Source organism: Barbatula barbatula (assembly GCF_947034865.1).
Source record: "Barbatula barbatula genome assembly, chromosome: 3".
Classification (NCBI taxonomy): Eukaryota; Metazoa; Chordata; class Actinopteri; order Cypriniformes; family Nemacheilidae; genus Barbatula; species Barbatula barbatula.
This window is the reverse complement of record NC_136764.1, coordinates 30,361,383-30,388,154: the sequence shown is the minus strand read 5'-3', so window position 1 is coordinate 30,388,154 and position 26,772 is coordinate 30,361,383. Positions and strand designations below refer to the sequence as shown.

Below are 26,772 nucleotides of genomic sequence, written 5' to 3'. Positions count from 1 at the left end.
ATGAAATGAGACAGCGTCGATGACGTAACAGGCTTCAAATGAGTCCTCCGGAGGACGCAGCTTTTCCGAAAACGAGACACGGCTTTTGTATATCTGTTGGTTATGCGTTCTGGTATGTACCGTATGTATACCGTATGTCTGGTATGTAAAACCTGCACCTTTCTTTCATCGCTATGAGCAATGTGTATGAGCTGGTATGTGTTGGTAGCATAGCTGCTTATTGTACTGGTTTTGTTATTGTTTCAGTGTGGTTTGGCTTCAGGGCTCCCAGTCTTGTACTTCTGTTAAACGGAAGTCAGAGTATTAGCTGTGGCTACTGTAGCGGTTAAAAGAGTTCTCTTACGAGTTCTCTTATGCCATCTGTTTATCGGGAATGTAAATTGCCTGGGTTATCAAATTTTGGGACCTCATGTTGGGATCATGTTCTCTTCAGGGTGAGAGAGGTGCCCCAGGCATCCACCAGGTTTACCCCTTCGAACTTCTGGACGTGGCCCGAGACGCCTGGGAGCAACAAACCCCACCCCGCATAGGAGCATAATCGAACACGTACAGCAAATGAGAGAACGAATCGACCGAGTGATGCCGCTGATAAAGGAACATCTGCTTTTTTTTACAGTGGCAAATTACTGCAGAGCAATCAGGGGTAAGGTGCCTTGCTCAAGGGCACTTCAGTCATCACCTGCTGGCACTGAGATTCGAACCAGCAACCTTCTGAACACAAGCCCAACTCTCTTACCACCAGGCCACAGCTGACCGTCAAATTCCTGGCTTCCTGGAAGGGCCCCTACACCGTCCTGGAGAAGGTAGGGCCGGTCAACTACTGGGTCCGTCAGCCAGGCAGACGGAAGGTGGAGCAACTCTAATATGTGAACCTGCTCAAAAAGTGGGTAGCCCCTTGTTCCTCCCAACTCCCCGGAGTGGATGACCATTTGGTGAGGCTCCGGAAGGTCCTACTCGATCTGCGGAAGGCAGGGTTGGCTGGATACTACCGGTGTTTCATGCCTGCTTTCTCCTCTCTAGCCAGCCCCCTGACCGACCTGACCAAGAAGGGGCAGCCGGAGAAAGTCAAGTGGGGTGACGAGGCCCAAGTGGCGTTCTAGACCCTGAAGGAGGCCCTTTCCTCTTCACCCATCCTTCATGCCCCAGACTTCGGCTGTCCCTTCGTACTCCAGACGGACGCATCCGACACCGGACTTAGAGCAGTCCTCTCCCAGGACAAGGATGGGAGGGAACACCCGGTCGTATACATCAGTCGAAAGCTCACCCCAATGGAAACCCGGTACGCCACGGGGGAGAAGGAAGCTGTGGTGAGGAAGTCGGGATGAGAGCCGTGAGGCGGGGCCGGAGGCGTGAGTGATAAGTGCAATCAGCTGTGCACGCACCGGTTCCGCATATTTTACGGAGCAGATCGGGAGCTTAAAAGGACGACCGGCAGGACTGTTGATGAGAGAGGATCGGGCCCGGACATTGTGTTAAGTTTGTGTTAATGTCTGCCAATTCCCGCCTCCTTCCTTCCCTTCTATGGAACTTTGTTACAGAAGCCCTCACCATAAAGTGGGCTGTCCTGGAGCTCCGCTATTACCTGCTGGGGAGGAGCTTTACCCTGGTCAAGGACCACCCACCTTTAACCTGGATGGCCAAGGACTTCAACGCCACGGTGACCAGGTGGTTCCTCGCGCTCCAGGACTACCACTTCACGGTCACACATCGGGCTTCCCATTGCCACGCCAACAGGCTCTCCCGGATGTGGTCAAGTTGGGCGTCAAGGTCAGGGACAGAAAGTCCCCCCCAGTCTCCCCTAATCCCGTACAGGGCGAGCCGCCGTACCACGTCACAGTTTGGGGGGTGTGACTAGCGGGCCAGTGGCAAATCAGCGTCGCCAAGGCAACGGCGCAATCAAGCCATCACACCTGCAGATCGTCACCACCTGGTCCCCATCAAGCTCACCCTTTATAAGCAGAGGAAGAAGAGGAAAGGGTGAGCTTGTTCTTGTCAGAGACCCTAATGACTAACGTGTGTTTTTTCCCCCCTTCCGTAGAGACCAACGAGTGACAATCTACAGATACTCCTCTCTTTCCACTGCACCTCCACATATTTCACTTTCGTGGCACGATCACCCCAGGACTTCGCGGGATCGAGGACAAGCCATCTTTCCCACGGCCCTTCTCTTCGGGAGTCACACAATAGTGAGAATTGCCCCCACACCGAAGTGTTACCCAAAATCAGAGCAGTCATGCTGCCAGTGTCACATATTAATATTATAAAGAAATATCATTCTGTTTGTGGCATTAGATTAACTCAAAGTCTTGCACAAAAGGACAGCACTCGTATAAAGGCCAGATAATTTTTTTCCTTACTGATAAATATCGACCCAGCAGCAGATTGTGACATTTAGTAAAGAGATTTATGCTTGTGATGCCCATTTGAATTGTAAAGTGTGTTAAAATCAATGTGAAAGCAGATGATATAAATGGATTTATTAAGATTTAATATGAGTTATTTCATTATCTCAAAATAAACAATTTTATTTTAAGAAATAAAACTAAGTAAGAGTAATACAACTATTGTTATCAGTTCATGGTATTTATTGGAGACAAATGGTAGAGTGGTTTGTTAGGCTACTATTCCTGAGTTTTTAGGTCATTTTCTTTTGTTTGTAGACTAATGTGTGCTTCTATGAAACCATGACTAGTAAACTTGTGACTAGAAAAGTGTAAAACAAAATTTATGCAAACCATACCTTTATACATATAGTAGGAACATTTCTTCATTTTTAGTGTACTGTAATATTATGCCATTTTCTTTTAAAGTTGTAAAAGAAAACACTTTATGTTCCGTCACATGTGTTCTGACTATACTTTTAATTGAACAGCAGCAGTTTCATGAGGTTAATTTGCTGTAACAGGCACATTTTTCCAGTGTGTCAACAGGAATGATGCCAGCCACGACATGTGTTTATTTTAGAAAGGGAATGAATAGTGCAGTATAGACTTGTGAGCGGCTGCTTTCTTGATGCTATGCAGAAGTCCTGTCGATTCTGGGAAAAGAAGAAAAACCTCATTCGATTTTTCTGTGACCACAAATGCTTAAGAGCAGCAGAATCACGGATGAAAAAAATCTATGCTAATATAAATGAGAACTTTGCCAAGGACTAGCACGTGCAAGGAGAGGCACTGTTACAACCCATGCACCCCACGCAGAAAGTACTGTAGATTTACTCTTGTGTTGTTTATTGTCATTGTGGCTCAGTGTTACATTAAGGCTCTGTTCACCTGTGTCTGAGCAGAAAAACAGAATCTGGACCAGCTCAAGATAATTAGAAACAAATCTTATTGTTTGAAAATGCCTGGATGCCTGAGTAAAAATCATTTAGTCTCCCTATTTCGAAGCTGTATGACTTCCTCTCTTTCATCGTGGACTTCAGGAAGGCGAAAGGAGGCACACACGACCCCATCCACATTAATGGGATGGCTGTTGAACGTGTTTCCAGTTTTAAGTTCCTGGGGGCTCACATTTCGGAGGACCTGTCCTGGACCACCAACACCTCATGCCTGGTCAAGAAGGCTCACCAGCGTCTCTTCTTTCTGAGGACACTGAAGAAGAACCAACTGTCTTCAACTATCCTGGTGAACTTCGATCGCTGCACGATAGAGAGCATCCTGACCAACTGTGTCACAGTCTGGTACGGGAACTGTTCTGTTGCTGAGCGCAAGGCATTGCAATGGGTGGTGAAAACAGCCCAGCGCATCACAGGGACTACACTTTCTGCCATTGAGGACATGCAGAAGAAACTTAATGCCTCCGGACAAGAACCAGCAGACTAAGAAACAGCTTTTTTCCCAGAGCTGTTTCATTATTGAACTCTGCTCCCCACTGATTCCACTACCTCTCTTACCTGGAACTCCAAGCTGCTATAACATTGTTGACATTGCACTACAGGGCTGCATGCATGACTGAACTATACACACCAGTACTTCATGTTATCTGCTCTACTGGACTGTTTACACACACACAGCATCATTTGCACTCTATACTGCTCATTTGCACATCTGAAATATTTAACTGAATGCTCATTTGCACTAATGGACCACTTCCATAACTGCATTTACTCATCTCTTGCACTGTAACTTCAATAACTGCTTTAACTAATCTACTGCACTGTAACCTAATTAACTGCATTTACTCATCTTCTGGACTGCAACCTATTATTAACTCTTATACTGCACCGTAACTCTATTAACCGCATTAACTCGTCCACTGCATTGTTACTCCAACAACTGCATTAACTCACCTATTGCATTGTAACTTTAATAGCTAATGTCAATATCTATGCACACTTAAGTCACTAGTCAATAGACTATTGTTTAGTCTAAATTATTATCTGTTCATATCCACCGGTACATTATTGTTCATAGTATTAATGTTCATAGTATATAGTCATCTGTATATATTGTTCATAGTACATACCTACTGTCATATTTTCATTAAACATACCTACTGTAAAATATTTTCATAGTCCATGCCCACTGTATTATATTCTCACTATTGTATTCTGTATTTATTCTAACTGTATATCCTGCACTTGCTAACAGCTTCTGGTTAGACCTAAAATAAATTTCGTTACACTGTACTTGTATATGTGTAATGACAATAAAGTTTAATCTAATCTAATCATCTAATCTATGTTCCCATTTCTACTTTTGTTTCTTTTTCTTTCTTTGCTTAGCAGTGATGTACTGTCTGTCAATAAATGACAGTACAAACAGTAAAAGCATAAATCTGGATCATGTCCAGTCTCTTGCAATCAGACTCCCACATACACTAAGGTGTGACCTTCAATTTTTTATAATTTTCATCAAAATGTTAGCCATAGTTTACATCAGAACCACCTCCAGAGTACACTGTTAAACCAAATGAGAGACCTGACTTAAACCAAATGATTATTTAAGTCTAAATGAGTGTACCCCACCAAACTACTGTTATATGCATGAGCCGCGTCCGGTTGGTCGGGGTGGTGGTGTCACAACAATATTTAGAAACGTTCTTACTGTGACTCAGAGAACAGAGCATAAATTTAAATCATATTGAAATGCTTGCGTTGAACATAATTATTCCTAACAAAAGTAAAAAACCATTGCTTTCTTTTACATTGGCTACGGTGTATAGACCCCCTGGTCCCTATACTGATTTTCTGAAAGAGTTTGCGGACTTCCTATCGGACCTATTGGTTAACGCTGATAAAATACTAATTGTCGGAGATTTTAATATCCACGTAGATAGCGCTAACGATGCATTAGCACTGGCGTTTATAGAACTACTACAATCTTCTGGGGTAATACAACACATTAAAGGACCCACTCATCGATTAAATCATACACTAGACCTGATTATATCTCACGGAGCCGATCTAACCAATATAGATATTACGCCTCAAAGCGACGATGTCACCGTTCACTATTTTATAACGGGTACTTTGCGCACGGCAGGAATCAGACGTTTAACTCGTTATCGACAGGGTAGAACAATTACCTCCACTACTAAAGATAGCTTTGCAAAGAACTTGCCAGATCTGACTCCTGACACTGTCAGTTTAAATCTAGACTAAAGACGCATCTTTTTAATCTTGCATACACTACACTATCATAATATATATATTTCAAAGATCTAGGCTGCACTAGTTAGATCAACCGGAACCAGGAACACTTCCAATAACAACTGATGCATTTGTTGCATCAAAGAGTGCAGAACAGTACTCTACTCTCAGCCAGTCTTGTCCCATTGTTCCAAGGTTACTAGAGCGGGCAGGATGCAGTCCAAGGTTACCGGAGCGGGCAGGGGGCAATCAATACCCAGACCTGATAAATGCTTTGATGATAAAGCTGGACGAAGGACGTGGCGAATCTACAAAACTTCAGTCGCTATTAGATTATTAATGATAATTTTAAATCTAACTTTTGTTATTTTGCCTTGTTGCACAAGCACTGTCGAGCTTGTGCAGAGGCTGCAGTTTTTGCCAGAGGGGAACTGGAATCCCCTGGTTAGGCCTGGTTTCCCTCTGAGGTTTTTTTCTCCTCCAATGGAGTTTTGGGTTCCTCGCCACCGTTTGCAGACTGTTTTGCTCTGTTTGCCTGGCCGGGGGGCTGCTAGAATTTGATAGTCTTATTTAATTAACACTCCATATAGGAATTTATTGTGTGTCTGATATTTGACCTGTGTTTTGACTTCCATAACCTTTTATGTTTTACTTATAGTCAATGTTTTCTTGTACAGCTGCTTTGTAACAATGAAAATTGTAAAAAGCGCTATATAAATAAAGCTGACTTGACTTTAATAACCATACCAATAAATAAAGAATCACTCGATGTCATGACCAGCAAATTGGGCACTATTTTCTCTAATACATTAGAAGCTGTTGCACCTATGAAGTCAAAAAAGATTAATGAGAAAAAAATTGCACAATGGTACAACAGCACCACTCGCGCCCTTAAAAGAGAAACTCGCAAACTAGAGCGTGAATGGATAAAATCGCAATTAGAAGTCTTTAAAATGGCGTGGAAAGAGAGTGCAAATTGTTATAAAAAGGCACTAAAAGCAGCAAAGGCTGAGCACCTTCGTAACCTCATAGAAACCAACAAAAACAATCCAAGGTTTCTATTTAGCACAGTCGCTAAATTAACAAATAAACAGACTCCACCTGACCTGGCAATTCCGCCACACCTCGGTAGCAATTAATTCATGATATTTTTTACAGAGAAAATCGAAAACATTCACGACAAAATAGTAATAACTCAACCTCCAAGTCTGTCCTATGAATTAGCACCAAACCTCGCTCCAAAAGAAAGGCTACAGCGTTTTTCACCTATAAAACAGGAAGATTTAATTAAACTTATTGCAACATCTAAACCTACAACTTGCTTATTAGAGCCCATACCAACTAAATTATTAAAAGAGTTACTACCTGTTGCAATTGAGCCCATTTATAACATTATCAACTCGTCAATTAATCTAGGCCATGTCCCAGGACCCTTTAAGATGGCCGTCATTAAGCCTCTAATCAAGAAACCAAACTTAGATCCAAATGAACTTGGAAACTATAGACCAATTTCAAATCTCCCATACCTGTCTAAAATACTAGAAAAAGTAGTGTGCACTCAGTTGTGCTCTTTCTAACAAAATAACGACATACGCGAAAAATTTCAGTCAGGCTTTAGATCGCATCATAGCACTGAAACTGCGCTCGTTAAAATTACAAACGACCTGCTTATAGCATCAGATAAAGGTAACATCTCACTCCTAGATCGTTTATACAATTATACCGGTATTGAGGGACAGGCACTACAATGGTTTAGATCTTACTTGTCAGACAGACATCAATTTGTCCATTTAAATGGGGAATCGTCAAATCTAACGCAAGTTAATTATGGACTGCAAGTTGAAGGATGTACTGTTACCCCAACAAATACAATAAAAGATCTAGGCGTTATATTAGACAGCAACCTGTCATTTCGAAATCACATCTGATGTCACAAAAACAGCCTTTTTCCACCTAAGAAATGTTGCCAAGTTACGAAATATTCTGTGTGTTGCTGAGGCAGAGAAGCTTATTCATGCATTTATGACCTCAAGACTTGACTACTGTAATGCACTACTTAGTGGTTGTCCTGCATCATCAATAAACAAACTACAGTTAGTTCAGAACGCAGCTGCCAGAGTTCTAACCAGGTCCAGAAAATACCATCACATAACCCCAATGTTATCAACCCTTCACTGGCTACACATTAAGTATCGTATTGACTTTAAAGTTCTTTTAATCACTTATAAAGCCTTAAAGGGTTTAGCCCCTACCTACCTAACAGAGCTTCTATCACACTACAACCCATCACGCTCTCTAAGATCTCAAAATGCAGGACTTTTGATAATACCCAGAATAACTAAATCCACCAAAGGGGGTCGAGCTTTCTCATACGTAGCACCTAAACTCTGGAATAGCTTTCCAGACACTAGTCCAGGGTCAGACACACTCGCCCAATTTAAATCTAGATTAAAGACGCATCTTTTCAGCCAAGCATTCACTTAATGCAAAATATGCTAAATAGACCACCAGGAGATGCTGACATTAGATATTATTTACTAGGTCTTTTTTATAACAAGTTAAACTATTCATGTTCTGTGTTTTACCATTCTGTGTTTTTTGTTTTTCCCTGTAAAGCTGCTTTGGAACAATGCAAATTGTGAAAAGCGCTATATAAATAAAATTGAATTGAATTGAACTAAGAAATTTGACTGTCTTATCCGTACACAATGACACAAGGACTTGTCGTTCTGATGGCACTGACATGTCATTGACACAGATATTTATTTTTGAGAGATGAAAACGGTCTCGTGTAAACGGCTCCTTAGTTCAAGTGAAAGCGCAAAACAATGTATGCGATTTGGCTGTCCGTTTACATGGAAACAGCGTTTTAGGGAAATGATAATGCAAACTTTTGAAAACGGGTTTCAAAGTATACGTTTTTGAAAACCACGGCATTAGCATTTCCATGTAAACCCTGAAGTACGCAAGAATAAGAAAACAACCTTGTGTGCATGCGTTTTAGGTGTGGGGGTGTGGTATGCACGTGTACACCCAAACACAACGAAGAAGAAGAAACAAATAACACAACGGTGGATTACAAGTTTGTTAACGCTTCTCCAGCAAAGTGTAGATTTACTACACCAGTGCTAGAACCACCAGCGGACACTAATTATTTACCTACAGCAAAATCTTAACACTCATTCATTGCGACGAAGGGTTTTTAAACTGCGCTTTTGGATCGGACCCGGGAGGACCAGTAGATGGAAGGAAAACTTTCAAATGTCCAAACTTTTCGCCATCTTGTTTGATTGTTTGTATATGTGCACACACTTCTCTTAACTATAAATGAGGACAAATGCAGCGCTCTGTATTATATGGTCTCTTTAGCGACGGAAGTCCGCCTTCCAATAAACCGTCAATCAATCATCAGGGACTCTGGTATTTTTTTCTTTACAACGTGATGTCACCAACTTCTGGCGTGGCATGTGTAATAAAGTGTTTTGGTCTTTTTTGCGGATCTGTGTAAACGCGGATTTGTATGATAACGTTGTCATATGTACGTGGAACTTTTCCGTTTTTCATCGTGTAAACGTGGCCTAAGGATTTTGAGCAGGAGACTGGTTTTTGCAGGTAATCCATGGTGTTTTGCTATTGTATGAATTGTTTTGAGAAATGCACTTACTGTTTTGCAAATGTCAAGGATGATTCAAGGAATGTAACAAAGCGACTGTAATGTGAAATATTGATTTCTTTAGTTGACAGTATCGTGACAAATGAGAAAAAAACTCCATTTGTATGGTAAAGTTGTTAATAAAGTTATAATTATTGTGCTGAGAAATAAAGAGAATGTGGGAAGATCTTTTGCAGAAATAAGCCAAGCCCTTCACTGCAGTCAGACGTGTGCACATACTCACATACTTTCAATACACACACACTCACAAACCTGGATTCAAAACCCTGGACTGACGGAGAAAAGACTAAGGTTAGTGTCTGTCCACTTCAACTCTTTAGCTTTAAATGTTACTCTTACATTTTTCTGGCTTCTTTTGATACTTGTTTTTTAAGAAACACTACATTGCATCTACTTTACAAAGACAGCTAGAACTAGTTGTATTAAGTGGCTTTTATTAATGCACCGTATTCAATTTTATATTCAGTTTTATGTTCGCAGATTACTGTTGGGATTTAAATATATTAGTACTACAATGACTACAATCAAAGACCCTATAAGGTCAAGTTTACACTATATTTTGAACATATTTCAAAATCTAAATCTTTCTGACTGATGTGGAATTTCCTCTGTGGTTGTGGGACCATAGCCCCACCTGCCTCCACTATTCTGCTGATGTACTGCTCGAGCATTACAAATAATCACCAAAGGATAGTATTACTGAAAACTCTGACATATCTTCCACATATAATATGCACTGTAAAAATGATTAGAGGCTTTAGCTAACTCAGCTCCATTTTATGATTTGGGTTTGCTTTGGTTAACCTGGATCATATTTAATGCATTCTTTTAACACATTAAATTGCATGCAAAATGCTTGTTGTGTAGTTCTGTGGAGAATCCAGTTCATCGCGTTGTGAATCGCTTTCATTACTTTGTGTCATCATATTCCCAAGTTATGCAGTGCTATATGATCAAGTTAAGTAAACCTCAATGTCAACATTTTGGGAGACTCCATTACTCAATCCACTAAGTACAGTCAATTTATTGGACTTCCTCTAACCACTGTCATTCTTTTCAGTATCTTGGTTTGTTTTTCCTGCAGTCACACGAATAAGTCGGATTTAGTTGGTTTTGCTCAATGAATGCTTTGCTTAAAAAAATGCATGGCCAGGCTCCTGCAAACATATGCTTGACAAACCTTAGTGTATCGAGCCTACTGTTTCTTGCAAAGGAATCTTCTAAATCAAAATGTACTTATTTATTTAATCTTCCATGCTTTGCATTTTATCAGTAATGCTGCTTGATAGGCTTTTTACCATAGTCTGTGTCACCGGTGATACACGGTGTCCAACCGATTACATCACTTGTCCTCAGTGGCACCGACCACCACCATCATTTTGAAATGTTATAGAAATAATTAACTTAGTTTAGTTAAAGACCAAACTACAATTGCACGTCTGAACATGGCTGCTGCATTCAGCGTAAGCGGAATAAGTGTCGCAGCAAAGATCAGCAGCAGGAGTCCAATTTGATTCATCATGTGAGGAGAGTGAAGTGAGCTGACCGACAAGACGATGGAGGAGACTTTACTGTCAAAGAACATAGAATAACTAGAATATGTAAGCACTGTCATCAAGAGCCGGCTATGTTTAACTTTTCTTTTTGTTCTCATTTTAAAAAGCGGGTGCTTTGCCATTTATTTAACATAAAAGTTTCAGGTATTCCTTTCTTAGTCGTTTCTTATTTATTTATTTATTTATTTAGGGTTAGGGTGGCCTAATGGTTAGAGTGTTGGACTTGTGATCAGAAGGTTGCTGGTTCTAATCTCAGTACCAGCAGGTCATGACTGAAGGGCCCTTGAGCAAGACACCTTACCCCTGATTGCTCTGCAGTAATGTGCCACTGTATAAAACTACTTGTTAGTTGCTTTGGATAAAAGCGTCTGCCAAATGAATAAATGCAAATGCAAAAAACTTATGTAAACTTAGTTTTTTTTATATTGGTTTCTTGATGAGTTGATTCTTTTGTGGTGTATGCAGAAAAGAGCATTGTTCAAATGTTCATCTTATTTTAATCTTTATCCGGAAACCCCCTGGCAAAAAAGTACAGAAACATGGGCGTGAAACTTTACACAATTGTTCTGCCTCTTTATTTCAGGGTCGACAGGTCAGAACTTCTCACCTGTGATGATGATGAGAAGAGCCACTTTGAATCCTTGGACCTGGATGTTTTGTGCACTTGTCTGTGTCCTCACATGTGACCGAAGCACAAATGCGTACATTGTTGCAGAGGATGAATGGGAAGCGGCACCTAAAAAATGCTCGTACACTTTCTTGGTCCCAGAGCAGAAGATTACAGGACCCATCTGTGCCAGCCAGGGACCTTCTCTCCCAGACAAAGAGCGTGTTACGCAGATGGACATTGCTGACGTCCGGGAGCTCCTGACCAAGCAGAGGCGTGAAATAGACACCCTCCGGTTAGTTGTGGACGTGGACGGAAACATGGTCAATGAAATGAAACTTCTGCGCAGAGAGTCACGCAACATGAACTCCCGCGTTACCCAACTTTACATGCAGTTATTGCATGAAATCATTCGCAAGCGTGATAATTCATTAGAGATTGCAATGCTGGAGGGCCGAATCCTCAACGCCACGGCCGAAGCTTTGCGACTTTCTGCCCACTACAGAGAGCTGGAAGCACGCTTCTCTGCACTGGCTGCTCTGGTCAATAACCAGTCAGTGCTAATCGGGGCTTTGGAGGAGAGATGCCTGCAGGTTTATGGAAATCACAAACAAGAGCCACTGCCTCCACCACTTGTACAGGTAGTGCCGGAGAATATCCCTGTGTATGTGCCTCGTTTTTCCAATGAGATTCAGAGGGGTCACAGTTGGGCCTTTCCAGGAGACAGAAGTTCCAGGACAGGTCCAGCACCAACAGAAAGTGCCTTAGAGCCGCAGCGTCCCCCACAGGGCAACTTCACCTTGAAGGGTAACAATCTGCTGACTGAACCCACCCACATGTCTGCCAGTCAGGCACAAAGCATGCCACCTTGTGTAACACCCACCTGTGTTAATGGGAGTTAACAATGTGAATATTGTCTACACTATGGACCAGATTCTTCTACAGATCAGAAGACAACAAAATTCTTGGCAGGCGAAACACACACACACACACGTAAGATTTAAACGGTCTTATTCATGAAGAGTAGAATTTCTTTGGGATTTCAATAAGGCACAATTATTATGTTAACGACACCATATAAAAGATTATAAAAAAGAAGGAAAAAAAATGCAAAGAATACAAAAAATACAAATTAGTTTTAGAGCAATGAAATAACCAAAATGAATCAGATGTGGTCCTTCAATATCTGCGATTCCCTTCAAAATAAATAAATCAGGCCTTAACAAAAATTCTGATGTACTTATAACAAAACTTTTGACAACAAATCAAATCTCAATTGTGTGATTAAAATCACTTCCACCATTCACATGTACAAATTAAATAAATTATCAATAATCCCAAAATATCAACATTTCAAATACAACTGAACACTTTAAACGTCCAGATCAGATATGTAATATTGTGAATCAAACTGCTATCAGCGTCTTTTGTAAGGCAAAGACCAATATCCAAATGAAAAATGTCTTGTCCTTGAAATGTTCCAGTATCAAAAGGGATAAAACTTCAAACCTTCAAAATCCAAGTGAAACAATTCGTTGGGGTGACGAAATGAACAAAATATTAGATGTCTCAGGTTGTCTCGTGGGTGGCTCGCCATCTTTACTCGATTAGACTATAAAAGTGTTGCAGACCAATGCAGTCCACAGGTAACATTAAGAAAATCCAGAATCTACATATCAGATAACAAAAGTGGCCTGCGTACTCACACAGGATAACATATAACTGGTACAGTTATACATATTTCGTCAACAATGTGTACATTCACCTAATTTAGAACAAAATAAACATTTTAGCTCACTGATTCCCTTGTGTAACATGTTGTTGTTGTTTATTAATTTATATAGCACAATTTAATACAACTGGCATTGCCCAAAGTGCTTCACAATCACAACTAGAAAATACAGAACAATAGAATAAATAAACATATCACATAAAAACACATAGACAGACCCAGTTAAGAAAGCTCTCCCTTAGAATTTAGCTTTGAACATGGATAAGGTTTTGGCAGATCGTATCGATTGAGGGAGGTCATTCCACAATTTAGGATTTAGGAACATGTGTTTTAATCTCGCTCTGAGTTACGGAGAATGCGGACGTTTCTCTGAGACGCTTCCGCGGGGCGGAGTCAACTCAACATAGATTTTTTCTATTGGCTGCTCACCTGCGCAGCAGCTAAGAAATACATTTTATTGCAACTCATTACATCTTGGTTGTTATCCTTAACAAGCCATATCTGTATGGAATATATTACATGTTTTATTTTTCATTTCTACACTTAGTCCGTTTAGTCAGCGAAATTACTAAGGCTACAAAGATTTTTGAGCCTAGGTTACACTTATACCTTTCAATGACACAAATGTAAAAAAAACTGTGTAATGAAGATCCATAAAAGGGAAGGAAGGAGGCGGGAACCGGCGAACATACAACAAACTTTAATCAAAATAAACAAACAATAACACGGAAGTAAAATGCCGGCAGCCACCTCACGGTCGACTGCCGGACACAAAACATAAACACAAACTTAACACAATGTCCGGGCCCGATCCTCTCTCATCAACAGTCCCAATTCCAATTGAATTGGTCTCACGGCTCTCGTCCCTCCTTCCTCACCACAAACTTTAGCTTTATACTGCAAAACAGTATACTTAAAATTTTCTACTAATTAGAAGTAACTATGTTTCTTTACTAGATGCACCTGTCATTTGTCTCCGCCTCTGTGTTTTCTGAGGTCCCTTTCGGGACTGTTTGCAGGCGATGCTGGCAGGACATGCCACGAGTGGCATTTATCTTCTGAAACCTGATGGAAGTGAGACGCCCGTACAGGCCTGGTGTGAGCATGATGTGGACAGAGGGGGCTGGACTGTACTCCAGAGGAGGAAAGATGGATCCGTCAATTTCTTTAGAAACTGGGATAGCTATAAGGTAGCCATGCTTGAAGCTGTGATTTAGGTTAAGCAATCTGTGAAGGGTTTCAGATGTGCCATATCTCTGCTGTTTTCCACTCTAGAAGGGCTTTGGTAATGTGGAAGGTGAACACTGGCTGGGTCTGGAAAGCATTTACAATCTGGGCAGACAGGAAGACTACAAGTTATTGCTTGAACTGGAGGACTGGATGAATAAGAAGGTTTATGCGGCGTATAGCAGCTTTCACCTGGAGCCAGAGAGTCAATCCTACCGTCTGCGTCTGGGTACCTACCAGGGCAATGCTGGAGACTCCTTAACCAGTCACAATGGCAAACAGTTCACCACGCTGGACCACGACAGAGACGCTTTCTCAGGTGGCCAATCATACCTTTTTTGGTTACTTATTAGTGGGCTTCGAACAAGGTTAGGATCGTGTTTTTTCGGTATAGTTTGAAGGAGTGTTGTTTGGATCAGAAAGCAGTGACACTGGGTCAGACCTAAATACGTGGATAAAAATCCCAGCACACCCTAACCCAGTGGTTCCCAAATGGAAGCTTGGGTATTGTCAGTTGTGATTCCCAACATTATAAACTAGACTCCCAGCTCACAGCATGTCACTGTTTATTGGCATTTGTCAGATCTTTATTTAGGTTTTCAGTAAGATGTCACAAATTTCAGTACTGAGAATATCTCCATATGCAGTAAACCTTTGTAGACTTTTATGTATGTATAGCCAGACAGCAATATTATACACTAGGTTTTAGAAAAATGGAATTGCTAAATAGGAGCCCTTTAACAACTATGCTTCAAAAACCCATGCACTTGTTCTTCTCTGCATGTTCAAATGAAATCTTATTAAAATACTGTAGCTCAGTAGTTAGAATATTGCGTTAACAAAGCAAGGTTGTGGGTTGGATCCCAGGGCATTGCAGATACCTATGTATAAATGTATAGGATAAAGTCACTTTGGATAAAAGCATCTGCCAAATCCCTAAAAATGTAAATCAAACCAATAGAACTCAATAAATATTATATGAGTTTGCAGGTAAATGACGTTTCATAAGAGTCTCATGGATCTGGTTTGGCTCAAAAACTGATTTCTCTACAGAAGGGGGTTTAGCCATAAAAGTGTGAGAAACACTGCCCTAACATAACATCGACGCAGTAATGGACACTTAGGGCACACTAGTGCAGAGCAGCAAGCGAAATTCTAGTGTGTCCTGGGGTATTTATCACTCTCTGCAATTTCTAACATAAATGTGTCGAGATTGAGAATCCTACTGATGTCCACATGACATTTCGGGCATGAGCTTAATGAATGTTATTGTCTCTTTCAGGAAACTGCGCTCATTTCCACAAGGGTGGCTGGTGGTACAACGCCTGTGGCCAAAGCAATCTGAATGGCGTGTGGTACGCCGGAGGAGTTTATCGCAGCAAGTTTCAGGACGGAATATTTTGGGCCGATTATGGGGGTGGTTTTTACTCGATGAAGTCTGTGCGTATGATGATCAGGCCAATTGACTAAAGAAAAGCATCAAGAGACAAGAGACAGCCATAATACGTCTGTTTAGGTCTGCGTGGTGGAAACACAACGGGAATACAATTCAATGGTTATATCCCAAAGCCATAAGCGTTGATCAAATCTACTTCGAATAAAAAATTTGAGCAGAGATTTGTTTAAGTAAAAAAAAGATGTTTCACATTTATAAAAATGATCTTACAGCAAAGTGGATTTTTTGTTTAGCTGATGAACGTTTATCATCATCATTGTCATTTTATATCTAAACTTTAATTAAATGGTCTCAGTTGTTCAAATGAACACAAACAAACATTGCTGTGATATGTGAAATTAAGCCTGAAAAGAAATGAGATTGGCGGATATGTGTACCATGTATTTTAGATCACAAAATTATTTGATTTGATTCCAGGATGTTTGTCGGATCTGAACAGTTGCTATACAAAAAGTGGACAATCAATCATTTAAATTAGATTTCAATCGGATATGCCCAAAAATCGGATTTAAGTTTCATTGGAATTATAAAGGTTTTAAAAAAATAAATATTTGTTGACTTAAGTGTGGACACTGGCTCAATTTAACCCACAGCATGTGCCTCACTTTGGCCCATTGCTGTCACTTTGGAAAAAGCTAATTAATGTTGTTAAATCACCAACATGCATTATACATGTTTTTAGACCTGGATGCATTTATAATTATAATTGATAATTCGTTACATTTATATAGCACTTTTCTGGGCACTCAAAGCACTTTAAATTTAAGGGGGAATCTCCTCAACCACCACCAATGTGCAGCATCTATCTGGATAATGCGAAGGCAGCCATATTGCGCCAGAACACCCACCACACATCAGCTTATTAGTGGAGAAGAGACAGCATTACCAAGCCAATTGGTACATATTGGGATGATTATGAGGAGGATACCTATATAAATATACACTCACTGGCCACTTTATTAGGTACACCTTACTAGTACTGGGTTGGACCTTTTGCATTCAGAACTGCCTTATTGGTACTAATGGGCCCACAGTTGGCCAAGAAAATATCCCCCACACCATTACACCACCACCACCACCCTGAACCGTTGATACAAGGCAGGATGGATCCATGCTTTCATGTTGTTGACGCCAAATTCTGACCCTACCATCCGAATGTCGCAGCAGAAATTCGAGACTCATCAGACCAGGCAACATTTTTCCAATCTTCTATTGTCCAATTTTGGTGAGCCTGTGCGAATTGTAGCCTCAGTTTCCTGTTCTTAGCTGTCAGGAGTGGCACCCGGTGTGGTCTTCTGCTGCTGTAGCCCATCCGCCTCAAGGTTCGACGTGTTGTGCGTTCAGAGATGCTCTTCTGCATACCTCAGTTGTAATGGTGGTTATTTCGGTGGTTACAGTGTTTTTTTCAGTAACAGTTGCCTTTCTATCAGCTCGAACCAGTCTGGCCATTCTCCTCTGACCTCTGGCATCAACAAGGCATTTGCGCCTACAGAACTGCCACTCACCGGATATTTTCTCTTTTTCAGACCATTCTCTGTAAACCCTAGAAATGATTGTGCGTGAAAATCCCAGTAACTGAGCAGTTTCTGAAATACTCAGACCAGCCCGTCTGGCAACAACAACCATGCCACGTTCAAAGTCACCTTTCTTCCCCATTCTGACGCTCGGTTTGAACTGCAGTAGACCGTCTTGACCATGTCTACATGCCTACATGCATTGAGTTGCTGCCATGTGATTGGCTGATTAGAAATTTGCATTAACGACCAGTTGGACAGGTGTACCTAATAAAGTGGCCAGTGAGTGTATATTGATATCAAAGTGATTCGATTATAAATATTTTCTATAGTTGTTCAATTGCTATTGAGTTAACATACTGTTGCTGGTAGCATTGTGCCATAGTCTTTATATTTCTTTAACACTGCAATCCTGGAGAAGTTTAGGTCACAATAAAAATGAAATTTTTCCAGTCTGAAGTCTCTGTCTTAAGGGATGAGAGTTTATGTAATACGAGGATCAGTATTAGAAAACAACAGAGCTACTGAGAGTCACAGGGACAGACAATGAGAAACACATTGCTGAAATCCAGACGGGCGGTAAAAGAAACCACTGGAGTAGAAACATGCCAGATATCTGTGGTTGTCTTCACTCTTAGAGAAGGCAACTATTTAAATGTTCATTGTTGTAAGTCAGCTTTTATTATTTTTATATTATTACGAGGTAAGTCACCTCGTATAAATGGAAACTGAGTCAATAAAACAAATGTTTTGTCTCATTGAGCGCAAGGAACATTTATAATATTACACTCATAAGATTACAGTATTTATGCTGATAAGAGCATAAATATCATATTACATGACAAATGAAAAATGATCCCGCAACCATAGTGACATTATTGATGTGGGTTTGAGAATGTAAATACTTAGTGACATCAAAGTGTTTAAATAATGATTTTGTTTAAATAATTCTTTAAAATACTCTGCAGCACAGAGTGTGGTACAGCTATTGCAAACACAGCTATTTGTAGGTTTCAACATTGCTGATCGTGCGAAAGTCACCAGCATGAGTTCAGCGTGTGTTGGCAATGTGCTAGGGTTATTCGGCACTTTCAAACGCCTGATTCCTCAGACAGTCAATTCAAGTAAAGTCAAGTTTACTTTTATGCCCTTGCAAAAAAAAAGACAGCACCCCTGCTCGAACTACGCTCCCGCAGCTATGCCAAAATGTAAACGGTAAGAAGAGTTTGTTATGGTAATACAGAACTCAAGGGTATACTTTTTTTATAAACACACACAGCCCCAATGTGAAAGCTTGTAAAATAATAAACTGAAGTTGAATGTTGAGATTTTCACTCAAAAACTCACAAATCTGTCATCTGAATTTAAAGTTGCAGAAAAATAGTCACAAGTGTGTAAACTGATTTTACCTAGATTCAGATTGGAATTGCAACCACAAATAGGCATCTGCAACCTCTCAAACCTGTAACTACAGTTTCAAATATTCCTGCCTTGACTTTTGCTACTACTCTCGCGATAAACCCGTTGCAAAACTAACGTGTGCTGTCAGGACCCAGGCTTGAACTCGGGTCTCTGGTGTGAGAGTCTGCCTCTTTACCAGATGACCCACTAGTCAAAACTAATAATGATAAATAAAAATTAAATACAATGAACTCAAAAAGACTCAGTCAGAGTCCATCAACAAGGAAAGTCCAACATGTTCAGCTCGTACATCTATTGAAGTTGACTCACTAGAATAAATAACATGAGTAGGGCAAGGAAGGGTCACACACACTCAAACACCAAGCACAAAACAAAGGAAACAGAGAGCTTAAATACAATCTGCATAAACAGGACACAGGTGAAACTGATGCCATTAATGAAACAGGTGAAGGGCAAATAGGCACTCAATGGGGCCACTAGTGGCTTAAAAGAGAACGATGGGTAAACCCTGACAGAACCCCCCCTCTAGGAACGACCCCCGACATCCCCACTTGGTCTATTATTAACTCTGGGTCCAAAATGTCTTTGGCAGAAACCCAGGAGCGCTCCTCAGGGCCGTAACCCTCCCAGTCCACCAGATACTGCCATGATCGCTGCACCTTACGAGAGTCCAGTATCCGGCGGACAGTGTAAGCAGGTTGGCCTGCAATGATGCGAGGTGGAGGGGGAGGTCTGCCTGCAGGGATGAAGGGAGAAGACACAACAGGTTTAAGTAATGAAACATGAAATGAGGGGTTGATTCTTAGTGTCCTAGGGAAGTATAAGCGGTAAGTGACAGGGTTTACGCTCCTGGCTACTTTAAATGGCCCGATGAACCTTTGGGCCAGCTTGCGGGACTCCACATGTAGGGGTAAGTTCTTAGTCGAGAGCCATACTCTCTGGCCTGGGCGCAAGGTAGGGCAGGGTCTGCGACGTCTGTTGGCCTGACGTTGATATAGCTGAGAGGTGCGTAGGAGTTTGAGACAAACTCTTTTCCACTTTAGTCTGCAACGTCGGACAAATCTTTGGGCTGAGGGCACACCAACTACGGCTTCCTGCTCAGGCAATAGTGGGGGGGTTATAGCCAAACTGGCACTCGAAAGGGGACATACCAGTAGCAGAAGAGTGTACCTGGTCCTCCAGACGATGGAGGACCAGGTGGAAGGATTGCTCGAAGCCATGCACCTGAGTGTGGTCTCTAACTCCTGGTTCATCCTCTCAGTCTGGCCATTGGACTCTGGATGATAGCCTGATGACAGGCTGGCAGTAGTTCCTAGGAGCTGGCAGAACGCTAACCCTAACCAGAACCTTGAGAAGAACTTGGGGCCTCTGTCCGAAACCATGTCCTGGGGAATGCCGTAGATACGGAATACCTGGTTAATTACCAATTCAGCCGTTTCCTTAGCAGTGGGTAACTTGAGCAGGGGAATGAACCTGGCAGCCTTGGAGAATCGGTCGACGATAACCAAAATAACAGTATTGCCTTGAGATGGGGGAAGACCAGTGACAAAATCCAGAGAAATGTGGGACCAGGGACGACGAGGGATGGGCAGACGATGGAGTAACCCCTGAGGACGGAGGTGAGACGGCTTCCCTTGGTTGCAAAGGTGCTTACATCGATCTTGACTGTGGGCAACCAAAATCGCCTTTGAATAAACTCCAGGGTGCGACCAGTACCCGGATGACAATTCAGGTGGGAAGAGTGCCCCCACTGAAGGACCTGTGACCGTGCTGCTTTGGGGAACAAACAGACAGTTAGTAGGCCCCCCTCTTAGACCCAGGTCGATAGGCGAGGACAAACCTGAATCGACTGAAGAAGAGGGACCATCAAGCTTGTCTAGCATTCAATCGTTTTGCCTGTTGGATGTATTCCAGGTTCTTATGGTCAGTAAGTACCTGGAAGATATGAGTCGCCCCCTCAAGCCAGTGTCTCCACTCCTCCAATGCCATTTTGACTGCGAGAAGTTCCTGGTCCCCCACATCATAGTTCCTCTCTGCGGATGTGAGTCGATGGGAAAAGGCGCAAGGGTGGAGTCTCTTGTCCTCACCTCTCTGGGACAACACAGCCCCAACTCCCACATCCGAAGCATCCACTTCCACCACAAAGGGCTTGTCCAATTCAGGGAGAGTCAGAACAGGAGCAGAGACAATGTGTTGCTTGAGTTTCAGAAAGGATGACTCGGCTCCTGCACTCCAGACAAACATTGGTAAGGGCAGAGAGGGGCGCTGCTACAGAGCTAAAGTTTTTAATGAACTTTCGGTAGAAGTTGGTGAAGCCGATAAATTGCTGAACCTCTTTGAGGGATGTGGGCCTTGGCCAGTCCGCTACCGCCTCAACCTTCTTAGGATCCATTCGGATGTGGCCAGGCTCCACAATGAATCCCAGAAACTGTACTCGGGAGGCATGAAATTCACATTTCTCTGGCTTAACATAGAGGTTGTTGTCTAAGAGACGTTTGAGTACTTTCCTAACATGCTCAATATGATCTTGGAGGGAAGCAGAGAAGATGTCATCCAGATGGAGAAACACAAAGCGGTTAAGCATGTCTCGGAGCAGATCATTGATGAGAGCTTGAAATACTGCCGGGGTGTTGGTTAGGCCGAAGGGCATCACTAAGTATTCGTAATGGCCAGTGGGTGTGTTAATGGCAGTTTTCCACTCGTCCCCTTGTCTGATGCGTACAAGATGGTGTGCGTTACGTAGATCCAGTTTGGTGAAAAAAGATGCTCCTTGTAGTAGTTGAAACGCTGTAGCCATGAGAGAAAGAGGGTACCGGTTGCGGACAGTGATGCTGTTGAGTGATTTCTTTTTTGGCCACAAAGAAAAACCCGGCTCCTGCAGGTGACGTGGATGGACGAATGAGTCCTGCAGCTAGAGACTCCTGGATGTAGGTGCCCATGGCAGCCCGTTCCGGGGGGGACAACGAGAAGATCCGGCCTCGGGGAGGACATGAGCCAGGGAGCAAATCAATACTGCAGTCATTGGAACGGTGGGGAGGTAAGGTGGAGGCCTTCTTCTTGCTAAGCACCGCTTTGAGATCATGATAGCACTTAGGGACTCGGGACACATCAATGGATTCTTGAATCTCGGGAGAAGGGTCAGGGGAACTTGAGAATATACACGTAGCATGACAGGTAGGACCCCATTGACGGATAGACCCCACCGACCAGTCAAGGTGAGGATTGTGGTAATGAAGCCATCTCCTTGTCTGTGTCTTTTCATTCAAAGGGTTTGACTCGCCATCTGACACAATCGGGATAACGTCCTGGTCCTCAGATTTCCCTGTCCTCTCAAAAAAACCTGACCGTTGTTCTGTATTTCAAAGTCTGAGCACGTGAATGCTAAGGCACTTGCATCAGCTCACGAGGTGGAAAGGTAAGTGTTTAGCCCACATAGATCCTCTCCGTCGTTCAGTCACTAGGCTCTCAATAAGCAATTATACGGATCTTATCTTTCTCCTATCATGAGTTTTTTTTCTTTCTCTGCCCTCTTTAGCAGTTAGCTGCTCTCTCTCTTCAAACTGAGATCCAAAAAACAAAACTTCGCTGGGACTTCACCTTCATGACAACTGAACATCACCTGCATAGCTCATAATTGGCTGTTTAGGGCTAGCACCACCCACTTGAGATCATATGACTGAGTAATGCATTCAAATAAAATAGGACATTTACATTTGCCAATGTAAATAATTTACTCAAATACTCTTTTGATCGTGTTTTTATTTTAACCGGGCTACATCTACACACACCTGTCCAAAATGTAACGGCACATCAATGCGACACAGACAGCTAGTGCTACGATTGGTCTACTTGAACCCCCTCACTTAAAAAAAGTCAGTGATAGCGTCAGGTTTACTCATACTCATAAAAAAGTGGATGAGTAGCAATTTTTTATTACTGAACTCGGACAAAACTGAAGTGTTACTTATCGGACCGAAAACCACCCTACAACCAAGAATACTGCTTAACTATTGATGGATGTTCCATAAAACCCTCATCTTCAGCTAAGAATCTTGGCTTTATATTCGATAGTACTCTGTCATTTGAGACACCTGTAAGATTGCGTTTTTCCATCTTAAAAATATATCTAAATTACGTCATATGCTGTCATCATCAGATGCGGAGAAGCTTATACATGCCTTTATGACATCAAGACTAGATTACTGTAATGCACTTTTAGGTGGTTGCCCTGCAGGCCTATTACAAAAACTCCAACTGGTCCAAAATGCGGCAGCTCGAGTTCTTACACGTACAAAAAAGTATGAGCATGTTAGCCCGGTTCTGTCAACCTTGCACTGGTTACCTATAAAGCATCGCATAAATTTTAAAATCTTGCTTATTACCTATAAAGCCTTGCATGGTTTAGCTCCTCACTACTACACCCGTGCCAGCGCCCCGATGCACACCCGTGCCAGCGCCCCGAAGCACACCCGTGCCAGCGCCCCGATGCACACCCGTACCCGTGCTCGAGCCCCACCGGGCCTCCGTACCCGTGCCCGAGCCCCACCAGGCCTACTTACCCGTGCCCGAGCGCCACCAGGCCTCCGTACCCGTGCCCGAGCCCCACCAGGCCTCCGTACCTGTGCCCGAGCCCCACCAGGCCTCCGTACCCGTGCCCGAGCCCCACCAGGCCTCCGTACCCGTGCCCGAGCCCCACCAGGCCTCCGTACCCGTGCCCGAGCCCCACCAGGCCTCCGTGCCCGAGCCTCACCAGGCCTCCGTACCCGTGCCCGAGCCCCACCAGGCCTCCGTGCCCGAGCCTCACCAGGCCTCCGTACCCGTCTCTGAGCTCTCTCCAGAGTCCAAGGAACCCCAGGGGCCAACCCAAATGTTTTTTGGGGGGGTGCACATTGCCTATCCGGGGAGCCCGGCACCCATCAGTCTTTCCATGGCCCCGGATACCCACAGCCCGAGCCCAAACCTCCGGACCCACAGCCCGAGCCCAAGCCTCCGGACCCACAGCCCGAGCCCAAGCCTCCGGACCCACAGCCCGAGCCCAAGCCTCCGGACCCACAGCCCGAGCCCAAGCCTCCAGACCCCAAGCCAGGAGGAAGCCAGCTGAGAGACTCCCTGTCCCGTCCTAGTCTGTATGTCCCGCACGAGTCTCTCAGCTGCCCACCCCCCCTCCCTGGTGTTTCGTTGGCGCGAGGACGCGCCTTTGGGGAGGGGGGTGTACTGTAACACTCCCGTCCGTTTCCCTGCCTGTTTTTCCCAATGGACTTTAGTTCTCGATCCTGCACCTGTCCGTCATTTGTATCACGCCGTTTCCCGCACCTGCCAGCCATCATTGCTCATTACCAACGACTATTTATACTCTGTGTTTCCGTTATTCCCTTGTCGTTTATTGAATGTCTGAATGTCTTGTCTTGCGTTACGTGTACCAGTCTGTCATTTTATTAAAAGTTACCTGTTTTTGGAAACCTTGGATTCTCGTCTGTCTCGTCCGGCACGACACCGTGACAGTCTCCCTGCGTCTTCTCTGTTCATGAACAAACAGCAGCTTTAAGTTGTGAGTGAATTAATTAATGAATTACTGAGTTATATATGTAATTAATAGTTAATGTCTGACAACAGAAACATTAAATATCTTCGGCACAAACAACTTCGGCTTAATTGGGTATTCTGTTTAGAAACTGGATTAGAATCCAGTAAACTCAGAGAGTAAACGCATGTATGTTGCGATGACGTAACAAACATGCCAATTAACACGTAACATCACCTTGCATCATATTGATGGGTACAAATTTATGATGACAGATTTTTTACCTCCCTGTCCGTCAAAATGGAAGACAAGGAAAAAGTGTAGTGCAACTGTGGACTTTTATTTGTGTCATGTTTTGTAGACCTTCGTATTATTTCTTATTGATTGGTCTTCCCCAGGTGTGGCTCGTTGGCACATTGCCCTGTTTTGTTCTGTCTATATAAGCCTGTGTGTTTCACTTGTCATTTGTTAGTTGTTGTCTCTGTGTACCTGTTGTTCTATGGTTTCATGGATTACTTGGTTCTTAATTGTTTCTATTGTACTTTGTCTCATTTTAATAAAGTTTATACTGCAAATTGATTAGCTCCCTGCCTAGTTCCCACTGTTACAGAATGACTGACCGAACATGGATCCAGCAGTTGCCCTTATTCGTTTGTGCCAAGAGAACCAAACCCTAGAGGACCATACCAGAAACATTTTGGAAATTGCTTATCTTCTACCGGTGTTTGCTTCATTAGACTTTTACCACTATGGATAAAATGAACCTCTTAAAACACATCTGACCCCCAATGGTCCTCAAGGGTCACTTGAACAATTCTTGGACTTTGCTTTGGCGTATGTGGGGTCTCCCTTTACAGTGTATTTTGTAGAGGGGGAACCTCCATGCCCCATACTGAGTATGGAGAGCCTGGTCGCCCACTCACCAGAGCCCTCTTCTAAGATAGCCGCCAGCACAGATTTAGCTTACAAGATAGCTGCCATGCCTGGAAGCCGCTCCTCAGAGTGGGGGTTCTGTCACGATCCAGTCTGTGTATTGTGGACTTTTATGTTACTTCATGTCCTGTGTCATGTTTTGTAGTCCTTTGTGTTTTTTCTTGTTGATTGGTATTCCCCAAGTGTGTCTCGTTAGCTTGTTACCCTGTTTAGCTCTTTCTATATAAGAACTTGTTTAATTTTGTCAGTCGTTGTTTCTGTGTCCCTGTTGTTCTATGGTTGCATGGATTACTTTAATTTACTATGTCCTTTTATGATGTTGTACTTTGTCTTATTATATTAAAGTTTATAGTGCTTGTGCATCTGCTACCTGCCTGGTTCCCACCGTGACAGTATTTTTGAGCTAGATATTGAGCCTTTGTCAACAAGTCAGAGCAGAATTTGCTTGTCAGAATTGTCCCAGGGAGCAAGCCGAACAGCAGCAAACAGTGAAAGGAAACCAAAACTCCAGACTCGACCAGGAGAGCAAGTTCTCCACTGGCTTGTTAACACAACACTTCTGCATCTTGACAGACTAAACTTGTATAAACTACATGTTAACTAGAGATAAAACAATAAATCTGGAAAATAGGCAGAAATAATTTATAGTTTTGGAGACATAGTAAATACTAAAAGGAGGCAGATAATTTCACTGTATAGTGCCTTAAAAAGATTTACAAATCTTTTCAACATACGAGCCAGTTCCAGCTTTGGTTACCTCAGATAAATAAACAGACAGACAAGCTGAGAGTAGAATACCATTCTATTCAATTTAATGTAACACGTTTTTTTATGGAAAGTGTTCCCAGTTTTGGTTGATCTAACTAAATCAGGAACTAGTGTAAAGACTGGAATCATGTTTAAGGGATGTTATATATCCAGATTTAAACTGGTAGAGTGATGCCTGCCTCTCGTACATTACAAGGAAGACTTGACAGAATTCTGAGACCGCAATGAACGTCAAGGACTGAAATGCAACAGGTGCTCATTAGGTACTGAGGAGCTAAACTATTCAGAGCTTTAAGCCTTATTCCCACAGGATTGGTATTACCTGGGGACATCTAGTCATTTGTAATAATTATGGAGGTTGTCCGTGATCTTAATCCCATGGGAATCGGCCATGTCTGTAAAGTAACAATTCCCCCGCAAATGACCTACACCGAGTTCCTGTGATAATATTAGTCCAATGTGAATCGGCATCTCTGTGATTTGGCCGGCTCATATATCCTTTTTCAAGGCTCTATCCACCATTTTTCGAATAATGGAGACTGTGTTGAAGTTTTTTTATATTATTTCGGGGCTGGGTAAAATCAATACCTCGTTTTGGCCGGGAGTCTCCCGTTTTGTTATTTCTCATAGAAACTTCCATAACATTTGAGGCTGATAGGTACTGTCATATATCATAATACAACTATATACAAACTATACGCAAACCGCTTTCCATAATATCCGGGAAATAAGTCCATAAATTTGAGTAAAATCACAGGCTTCACTTATGC

At 42.6% G+C, this 26,772-nt stretch overlaps 1 protein-coding gene across 1 annotated transcript; it reads left to right on the top strand.

The window, feature by feature from the left end:
• Window positions 1–9,479: 9,479 nt before the first annotated feature.
• Window positions 9,480–16,404, top strand: angptl1b (angiopoietin-like 1b). The gene is made up of 5 exons (XM_079453447.1): window positions 9,480–9,557; window positions 11,406–12,236; window positions 14,158–14,351; window positions 14,437–14,707; window positions 15,671–16,404. The coding sequence occupies exons 2-5, from the start codon at window positions 11,435–11,437 to the stop codon at window positions 15,856–15,858; spliced, it is 1,455 nt and encodes a 484-aa protein (XP_079309573.1). The 5' UTR covers window positions 9,480–9,557; window positions 11,406–11,434; the 3' UTR covers window positions 15,859–16,404.
• Window positions 16,405–26,772: the final 10,368 nt, after the last annotated feature.

Excerpts from the sequence above, each read along its gene's own strand:
- angptl1b (XM_079453447.1), top strand. The coding sequence starts at position 11,435 with ATGATGATGAGAAGAGCCACTTTGAATCCTTGGACCTGGATGTTTTGT. Across the intron at positions 14,352-14,436 it reads GAAACTGGGATAGCTATAAG|AAGGGCTTTGGTAATGTGGA; the intron begins GTAGCCATGCTT and ends TTTCCACTCTAG. Across the intron at positions 14,708-15,670 it reads CGACAGAGACGCTTTCTCAG|GAAACTGCGCTCATTTCCAC; the intron begins GTGGCCAATCAT and ends TGTCTCTTTCAG.